At 37.7% G+C, this 9,629-nt stretch overlaps 2 protein-coding genes across 2 annotated transcripts; both read left to right on the top strand.

The window, feature by feature from the left end:
- Positions 1-271: 271 nt before the first annotated feature.
- LOC111805062 ((R)-mandelonitrile lyase 1-like) lies at positions 272-3,101 on the top strand. Its single transcript, XM_023689931.1, has 3 exons — positions 272-363; positions 1,352-2,846; positions 2,927-3,101. Exons 1-3 carry the CDS (start codon positions 285-287, stop codon positions 2,964-2,966), a joined length of 1,614 nt encoding a protein of 537 aa, XP_023545699.1. The 5' UTR covers positions 272-284; the 3' UTR covers positions 2,967-3,101.
- Positions 3,102-4,574: 1,473 nt separating this feature from the next.
- Positions 4,575-8,519, top strand: LOC111805875 ((R)-mandelonitrile lyase 1-like). The gene is made up of 4 exons (XM_023691146.1): positions 4,575-4,677; positions 5,460-6,113; positions 6,770-7,619; positions 8,474-8,519. The coding sequence occupies exons 1-4, from the start codon at positions 4,575-4,577 to the stop codon at positions 8,511-8,513; spliced, it is 1,647 nt and encodes a 548-aa protein (XP_023546914.1). The 3' UTR covers positions 8,514-8,519.
- Positions 8,520-9,629: the final 1,110 nt, after the last annotated feature.

The following is a 9,629-nucleotide window of genomic DNA, read 5'->3' as shown; positions in this document are numbered from 1 at the left end:
GACGATACGTAACGAACCAAAGCAGACAATATCGACTTGGACTTGGATTGTTACAATATCTTCACCATATTTTAAAATATCTCATTTTTATTTTTGGATAATGAAAATGAAAATGAATATAAATAAATTTTCATTTAAAAAATGTGCAGCACACGAGAAAAGACTAGCTTGGTTGAAAATCAATAGTAATTTAGTTGCATTCAAATTAAGAGTGGAAGTTTGTATGTATATAAATACCCTACACCGTTGCAAACTTGAAGATATAAACAATTATTGAGCGTTCCATGGCTACCATTCTCCTTCTCATTCTCATCTCTACCTTTCAATTCGGAGCCATCTCCTCCGACACTATCCCCGATCAAGGTATGAATTAAACACTCTTTCTAGTTCTGTTCTATAAAAATTTATGCTCGTTTCTTTATAGATTTTAGGTGTAAGATCTTACATCGGTTGGAGACGAGAACGAAATATTTTTTATAGAGGTGTGGAAACCTCTCCCTAACAAACTAGTTTTAAAACATTGAGAAGAAACCAGAAAGGAAAGCCCAAAGAGAACAATATCTATTAGTGGTAGACTTGAGCTGTTACACTACGAGTGTTCTCGAGTTGTGTTGAGTTGGATTCGGACATTTTTTATACCCAATCCTATTAAGAATGAGAAATTGAAGTGAGTTTAAAACGATGATATATCTTGTGGAAGGTGATCCCAATTCATTCGTCGTCTTCTTCTAGTCTCTGTCACTTTTCTTCTATTCTTCATCTTCTCCTGCTTTGATACTATGTTAAGAATGAAAAACATAAATAGAATCGAAAGTCAAGAAACATAAGTTGGCACCACAGAGATCAGAAGAGGATGATGGACTTTTGATTCCATCTATGTTTCTTGAACTTTTGATCGCACTTATGTTTCTCGAACTTTCAATTCCACTTATGTTCCTCATTCTTAACATGGTCTCAGACCTTTTAATTTTTAACAAATCAATCTACTGGTTCGTGTTGTCAATTTTTCAAACTAAATGACCCTCGTTAAATAATGACTAATCCAACCCTTAGGTTAGATTGATTTGGATGGTTCAAATTATTTATTTAATCTTTTTAATAAAAATAAAATGTCCCTAGGAAAAAATATATTTTTTAAAAATTAATTATAAACAACGGTGGAAGGAAAGTCTCTAGGGAATTATCATGTGTTTATAATCAATTAATACTAATCCATTTATAATCTCTGAATATATTATCTCCATTGGCACGAGGCGTGTTCGGAACGGGAAAGCCATGAGAACTTAGGTTGAAAAGGGACGAGGGGATTGTCCCCAATAAAATTTGATTGTTTTGTGCTCTGTTTGTTCAGATGTTAGCTACATGAAATTCGTGCACAACGCCGGCGATCTACCAGAAAAACAAGAATACGACTACATAATAATAGGAGGAGGAGCCGCCGGTTGCCCATTAGCTGCAACATTATCATCAAAATTCAAAGTCCTCCTTCTCGAGAGAGGCAGCGAACCCAACAAATACCCCTCCGTCTTAAACGAACAAGGTCTATTAAACGCCTTCTTAGCACAAGACGATGGTCAAAACCCCTTCCAACGCTTCACCTCCGATGACGGCGTGGAGAACATCAGAGGCCGCATTCTCGGCGGCGGCACCATGGTCAATGCCGGCTTCTACTCAAGAGGCCATCGCCAATTCTTCGAGACAGCCGGCGTCAATTGGGACATGGAAATGGTGGAAAAGGCTTATCAATGGGTCGAAGAAACCGTCGTTTCCAAGCCAATTTTGAACGCTTGGCAATCCGCTTTTAAATCAGCGTTATTGGAAGCCGGCGTTGGCCCTGATAATGGGTTCAATTTGACACACCTTATCGGCACTAAAACCGGCGGCTCCATCTTTGATGGCAAAGGCAATAGACATGGCGCGGTGGAGCTTCTCAATAAAGCAGAGCCCAAGAATCTTAAAGTCGCTGTTAACGCCACTGTCCGGCGAATTCTCTTTAATGGCTTATCAGCAAATGGGGTTTCATATTCAGATTCAAAAGGGAAGATTCATACAGCGTTTATCCGCAAGAAAGGTGAGATTTTTTTAAGCGCCGGCGCAATCGGAAGTCCTCTGCTTCTCCTTCAAAGTGGGGTTGGCCCAAAATCTCATCTTTCATCGTTAAAACTCCCCGTCGTCCACCATCAGCCCTACGTCGGCGAATTCATGTCCGACAATCCCCGTTTCGGCGCCACCATCGTGCTTCCATTCCAATTGGCTTCTTCCTCTGTAAAAGTCGTCGGGACATTGCAGGACAATGTGCATTTACAAGCTTTTGCGAGCCCTGCACCGTTTTCGGGTCCCCCAACTTTCAGTCTTCTTCCACCTCAAGCCACTTCGATCAACCCCAGCTTGGTTATTTTTGTTGGGAAATTCTCGGAAGTTCATTCTGAGGGATTTCTCCGTTTAAATTCCACCACCGATGCGAAGAACAATGTAATTGTTCGATTTAATTATTACTCGCATCCGGATGATCTTGCTCGGTGTGTTGAAGGAGTAAGAAAAGTGGGGGATTTGCTTAAAACCCAAACGATGGAAAAGATTAAGACTCAAGATTTGGAGGGTAATAAAGCGTTTCAGTTTATGGGGGTTCCGTTGCCGGAAAATTTGTGGAATGTTAGCTCTGTTGAAGAGTATTGCCGGAAAACAGTGACGACTTATTGGCATTACCATGGTGGATGTTTGGTCGGAAAAGTGGTCGACGGTGATTACAGAGTCATCGGAATGAAGAATTTGCGTGTAGTGGATGGCTCCACGTTCTCCGATTCGCCGGGGACTAATCCTATGGCCACTCTCATGATGCTTGGCCGGTGAGTTGTTAAGCTAAAGTTGAGATTTTCTGATTATGTTTTTATTTCCATGAACTAATAATTTTGAAATTGTTTTGCAGATATGTTGGGCTTAAGGTGCTGCAACAAAGATCAAGTTAAGGAGTGTCGATTAAGAGAGATTATTGCTTGACATTGTTGGATTGTATGTGTTTTGATCGTTGATATTTATATTTTTAGTTTATAAAGATTGTATACGAATTTAAGAAATAAAAAAAATGTGTTTTTTTTTTTTTATTCCCAAGAACTTGGATAAACTTTATGTTTTATGTTTTAATTCTTGAAATGGGATTGATTACAAAATTTCAACTCATTATTAGCTAATACATTATCGAAAATTGTTTAAATTTAGGGACGTTTGAGGGAAAAATAGATAAATTCTAGTAACTTTACTTTTGATTTCTATCAAAGGTATGGTATCAATGGAGATCTATTCCTTACTTATAAACTCATGATTCACCCCTTGATTAGCTAACGTGCAACTCCCTCCCAACACCTCAACAAGAGAAGAGTTGCGATTTTAGGGAATCAGATTGAGAAGACAAATCCATAGGCCAGATATTCTGGTAGGGTAACCCCACACTGGTGTTAGATCCAGCCGCCTAGATACGCATTGTCGCACACGTCTCACGACCCAAAGTCGACATACGTTTGTCTTCAGCTTGCATGACGACCTAACATGCGCGCACTTTAGCCCGTGTGACGTCCACAACCAACCCACTTGCTTCACGTGACTAGCGATTGCCCTGCCTTCAGCTTCATACGACTCAGCTCGACTTACTTAGTTCTGACAGCTTGGAAACAACTTATTCGGCTCGATAGTCAACATGTAATCCAACTCGTACGCGAAATATGTGATGTACGATAGAAAGATTTGGCGACAACCCTAATCAACCTTTACTCCAATTACTCGGTTCACACAACATAATGTTTGAAGCAACATTTGAAGCGAGAAGATTCAAACGCTAAAAATCAGCCCAAATGAGAGGTTGGCTATTCCAACAAAAAATCTCAAATATGGGGACCACCTTAAAGTAGGCTAGATGCAACACGATTGAGCTCGTCCCTAGAAAGACAATCATAGCAACAAAATCTTCGTGGAAGAATGGAGAGAAAAGTTCTATGTGCGACAATCTATCGTCAAACACAAGCACCTCATGATTTAGCGCATAATTTTTCTTACAAACATACAAGAGTGCTATAGTATTAGTTGGGTCCCAAAACGATTTGACTAGTATATTTTTACTGTTGTAGTGGAAGCTAAAGCAATATCGATCGTACTCACACACCTATAAATATAAGTTAAACAAAGAGACAAAGATTTACTTAGTTCACAGCGAACAAAATCTTCTATATCCACAAATAATAACCAACCACTGTAATCAAAGTGTTTATAAGTATATCTCTCACACTCATCGATTGTTCTATACACGTATATTACATTCATCAATAGACTAGTTGAATACCCGAAAATTTTCCCATAAATTTATTTTCATAATTATGGTACGTTGAGTCCAATATCATCTTTAGTTTCCATTTTGAATCGAGATAGATCGTAAAAGTAAAATAAGTTATTATGGCCATTTATTAAGTATTTAATTTAATAACTTGTTATAGACTAACATATTAGAAAATATCTTTAAACCAATTTAAAGAATTACATAGAATCCTGTGTCTATATAAACATCGCAACTATGGAGGGAGGTGTTCATGGAGAATTCAAGCATGCCTACCTTTCTCCTCCTCATACTTCTCTTTCTCTCTCACTCCCAATTACTACTCTCAATCTCTACCAACACTCAACCCAATCAAGGTAAATTCCTTCGATCTCTCTTCTTCTTGTTCTTTCGGATAGTTATTGTAAGGGTTCGACTGATCGTTGAGATATGCTCACATTGACACTGAGTTAATTTTGAGCATGGAGATTGTGAATATTATAACGTGTTCTATCAAATCCTAATCAACCATATTTAGGCTTAAATAAAGTAATTAAGATATGGTTGGATAATATATTTTTTTTAATTTTCTATCATTTCTTACCACATGTTCACATTACTTGCTCATAATATGTAGTTCAGAGGCGAACCAAGGTAGAATCTGGTAAGCATGTGACACCTAAGTAAATGAATGGTACACGAATTAACCAAAGTCATATCTGAATGAGAGCGATCCTATGAATAGGAGGATTAAGAACAACATCATACAATATTTGAAAGTTACTATTTATACAAACAAAGTGCACCTTCCTTTTTGGTAGTTCACTTATAAGAACTCCATAGTTCGTGTTTTGCCTAGAGTAATTCTATGTTAGGTAATCTCTTAGAAATTTTTTTAGGATACATGTGAGTGATGACAAATGGTGCTGGAAAAAAGCTATTCCTTTGTGGAGATAGTGTTCACTTTTAGAAGTAAAGAGTAAGCAACGTTAACATGTTACACGGGATGACAATTTAATCCATAAAGTTTTGATCCTCACACTTATATTTTGTAACAATTTAGTCCATCAAATTGAGCGGCTAATAATTTAGTCGATATAGTTTATAATTTATAACGTAAAAATGTGATCAATATTTGTATGATTTTTTTTGTGTGTAGATATTAGCTACATGAAATTCGTACGAGATGGCAATGATTTTCCAGAAAAGGAAGAGTATGACTACATAATTGTAGGGGGAGGAACGGCAGGGTGCCCATTAGCTGCAACATTATCAAAAAACTTCTCAACCCTCCTTATTGAAAGAGGCAGTGAACCCAATAAATACCCATCAGTGCTTAAAGAACAAGCTTTACTCAACGTTTTCACCGTTGAAGATGATGGCAAAAATCCCTACAATCGTTTCACTTCCAAGGAGGGTGTGCAGAACCTAAGAGGGCGTGTTCTTGGTGGCACTAGCATGATCAACGGCGGCGTGTACTCGAAACCGAACACGGATTTCTTCAAAACACAGTTAGGGGTGCAGAAATTTGACATGGAAATGGTGGAGAAGGCGTATAAATGGGTTGAAGAAGCTTTGGTGTATAGGCCGAGTTTGAATGCTTGGCAAAATGCTTTTAGAAGGATTCTTGTTGAAGGAGGAATTGTGCCTGATAATGGGTTTGAGTTGAGAGACGTTGTGGGTACTAAAATTACTGGTTCTATTTTTGATGACAATGGGAATAGGCATGGAGCTGTGGAGCTTCTCAATAAGGCACGACCCCGAAATCTCAAAGTCGCTATTCGGGCTACTGTCGAAAGAATTATCTTCTCTGGTTAGTGTTTCAATCCTGTTTGTTGTTGTAAGTGTAAAAAGAGCATACATTTCATACGTACAGAAAACACTAACCAGTAATTGCAACCGTTCAAGCCCACTATTAGTAGATATTGTCATCTTTCGGCTTTCTCTTTCAAGCTTCCCCTCAAGATTTTTAAAACGCGTCTACTAGAGAAAGATTTCCACACCCTAATAAAGAATGCTTCGTTTCCCTCTCCAACCAATGTGGAATCTCACAATTCACCCCATTTGGGAACCCAGCATCCTCGTAGGCACACCGCTTGGTGCCTCTAATACCATTTGTAACAGTCCAAGTCCACCGCTAGTAGATATTATCCTCTTTAAGCTTTCTCTTTCGAGCTTCCCCTCAAGATTTTTAAAACGCGTCTACTAAGAGAAAAATTTCCACCCTCTACCAAGGAATGTTTCATTCCCCTCTCCAACCGATGTGGAATCTCACAATCCACCCCTCTCGGAAGTCCAGCATCCTCGCTGACACACCGAGACTAGCTCTATACCATTTGTAACAGTCCAAGTTCACCACTAACATATATTATCCTTCTCGAACTTGGTACAAAGTCGACTAACAATTCTACTCAAATTACTCCATAGTTTAGTAACTTATTCCACTAAATCCGTATGAATGGTTTATAGGATCATCAGCAAATGGGGTTTTGTATTCTGATTCAAAAGGAAAGCAACACACAGCAGTCATCCGCAAGAATGGAGAGATAATTGTGAGTGCAGGAGCCATTGGAAGCCCACAGCTTCTTCTCCTAAGTGGGGTTGGCCCAAAATCCCATCTTTCATCCTTAAACCTTCCCCTCATCCTCCACAACCCACACGTGGGTGAGTTCATGAAGGACAATCCCCGTGTCGGCGTCGTTCCAATTCTTCCATTTCCACTAGACTTCACCTCTTCAAAAGTGATCGGAATCTCAACCAACAACACCTACTACTTCCAATCCATCGCCAGCACGTCACCCTTCTCAATCCCTCCTTCTTTCAGCCTCCTTCCCCCCAACTCCACGACCGTCAACCTCAGCATAGCCACCATCGGCGGCAAATTCTCCAAACTCACCTCCGTCGGCTCTCTCCGCCTGAACTCCTCCACCGACGTCAAAACCAGCCCCATTGTGCGATTCAATTACTATTCTAACCCTGCTGATATTCAGCTCTGCGTTGGAGGAGTGAGAAAAGTGGGGGATTTTCTAAAAACCCAAATCATACAAAACATTAAAACCAGGGATTTGGAGGGTAATAGAGTAATTCAGTTTTTAGGGCCTCCGTTGCCGGAAAACTTGTCGGATTATAGCTCTGTGGCGGAGTTTTGTAAGAGGACAGTCACAACGTATTGGCATTACCATGGTGGATGTTTGGTCGGAAAAGTGGTCGACGGTAATTATAGTGTCATCGGACTGAAGAATCTTCGTGTTCTTGACGGCTCCACTTTCGCCGTGTCGCCGGGATCTAACCCTATTGCCACCCTCATGATGCTCGGCCGGTCAGTATTTAATATAATAAATAATTGAGTGGTCAATCTTCGATGATGAAACTCAGCTAATTTAGGAATGATCCTCTCTCTCCCTTCTCGGGCTTCCGCGAAGCCGAAAGCAAAGTCATGAGAGTTTATGTTCAAAGTGGACAATATCATACCGTGGCCGTGGGGAGTCGTGTTCATCTAAACTTAGTCGTGTCAATATATTGGTAAATCCCTCAAATGTTGAACAAAGGAGGCCTCCTCGAAGGCAGTAAAAAATGACTAAGACTCAAAGAAGTCGAGCCTCAATTAAGGGGAGGCGTACTTTGTTCGAGGGGAGGTGTTGAATGATGAAAGTCCCACATCGACTAATTACCAATATATTGGTAAATTCTCAAATGTCGAACAAAGGAGGCCTCCTCAAAGGCAGTGAGGTGTACTTTGTTCGAGGGGAGGTGTGAGGCAGTGAGGTGTACTTTGTTCGAGGGGAGGTGTTGGATGATGAAAGTCCCATATCGGCCAATTAGTCGTGCCAATATACTGGTAAATCCTCAAATATCGAACAAAAATTCTCAAACGTCGAATAAAGAACTCCAACAGAAAAGGAGTCAGATCTCCTCAAAGTCATTAAAAAATGACTAAGACTCCAAAGGAGTTGCGCCTCGATTAAGGGGAGGCGTACTTTGTTCGAGAGGAGGTATTCGATAATAAAAGTCCCACATCGGCTAATTTAAAGCTTTTTGGAGAAGGAGAAGCCTAAAGCAAAGCCAGAAGAGCTTACGCTCACCGTGGACAATATCATACCAATGTAGAGTCATATATATATATATATATATTTTAAAATAAAAAATATAATTTTTGTTTAATTATTTTTGCAGGTATGTTGGGCTTCAAATGCTAAAACAACGAGGGGTGTAATAAAATGGCAAATTGGAAGAAAAATAGCCATTTTTAGATGAAAAATGTCTATTTCAGATCCATTTGAAAATAAAAACAATTATAAATATATACTTTTCTTTGTATTTTCTTAAATATATAATAAATAAAGATGTTTAGTTAAAGTTATTATAAGCTAAATTCGAGGTCGGCTTGATTAGTATTTCACTGTTTCGTTGTTAGCACGGGTTTTACATAATCATAATTGTTTGGACCATTCAAGAAACTTTAATAATAACCTATTTAAGTATTAATAACAATTAATTAAAAAATTTGTATAATGCTACAAGAAAGATAATAATAAAGGCTAAGAATTAAAAGGTTTTTTTTTTTATTTTTTTTTTTTTGTAAGGTTAAAATTTAATCTTGTATGCAATAATAAATAATATTGAAAAAATATATATTATTAACTCGAGGGATAAAACATTTTCTTATTCGTTTATATGAATTTTGGGAGAATATATTTAAATATAGAATAATTTATCTAAATATTTAATATATCAAGTTATAATTTTACTTAAAATATATTTAAAAGTTATAAAATATCTCAACAGATATCTAACCAAGCTAAATATATATTTTGATTTAATGTATTTATATATTAATTTATTTAAATATTAATTTCAACGTATCAAATTAAATATAGATTTTTTTTTTTATTAAATGTCAACACTTTAAATTAAATATATTTTTTCTTCGTTTATATTTACTATCTCTGATATATTAAATATAATTGAATGTTGTGGACCCACTTAGGTAGAAGTGGACTTTGAGGAGCATATTAAAGCTAGTACAAGAATAATTAGAACTCCAACTAAGAGCAACCATGTAACTAGCTTCGTTGTCGGCTTAGTTCGATGACTTGTTTGCTAATGAATGACGTGTGTCCTATAGCCTTACACGTGTCGTGTGTTATGATTATTAACTTGTGTTATATTTATGTTTATGGTACAATATATGATATGTTGTGTTACAAGTTATATTATGTATCAGTTATACTATTATATGATTAAGTTAAGTTATGGAACTATGTTGTGATATCAATGTTGTATGATGCATCAATCTCCATATGTCACGTCGTGTAACTATGTTAACATG

Source organism: Cucurbita pepo, chromosome LG11 (assembly GCF_002806865.2).
Source record: "Cucurbita pepo subsp. pepo cultivar mu-cu-16 chromosome LG11, ASM280686v2, whole genome shotgun sequence".
Classification (NCBI taxonomy): Eukaryota; Viridiplantae; Streptophyta; class Magnoliopsida; order Cucurbitales; family Cucurbitaceae; genus Cucurbita; species Cucurbita pepo.
The sequence above is the reverse complement of the archived record's forward strand: the minus strand, read 5'-3'. Positions and strand labels throughout refer to the sequence as shown.

Excerpts from the sequence above, each read along its gene's own strand:
- LOC111805875 (XM_023691146.1), top strand. The coding sequence starts at position 4,575 with ATGGAGAATTCAAGCATGCCTACCTTTCTCCTCCTCATACTTCTCTTT. Across the intron at positions 4,678-5,459 it reads CAACACTCAACCCAATCAAG|ATATTAGCTACATGAAATTC; the intron begins GTAAATTCCTTC and ends TTTTGTGTGTAG. Across the intron at positions 7,620-8,473 it reads ACCCTCATGATGCTCGGCCG|GTATGTTGGGCTTCAAATGC; the intron begins GTCAGTATTTAA and ends TTATTTTTGCAG.
- LOC111805062 (XM_023689931.1), top strand. The coding sequence starts at position 285 with ATGGCTACCATTCTCCTTCTCATTCTCATCTCTACCTTTCAATTCGGA. Across the intron at positions 364-1,351 it reads CGACACTATCCCCGATCAAG|ATGTTAGCTACATGAAATTC; the intron begins GTATGAATTAAA and ends CTGTTTGTTCAG. Across the intron at positions 2,847-2,926 it reads ACTCTCATGATGCTTGGCCG|ATATGTTGGGCTTAAGGTGC; the intron begins GTGAGTTGTTAA and ends ATTGTTTTGCAG.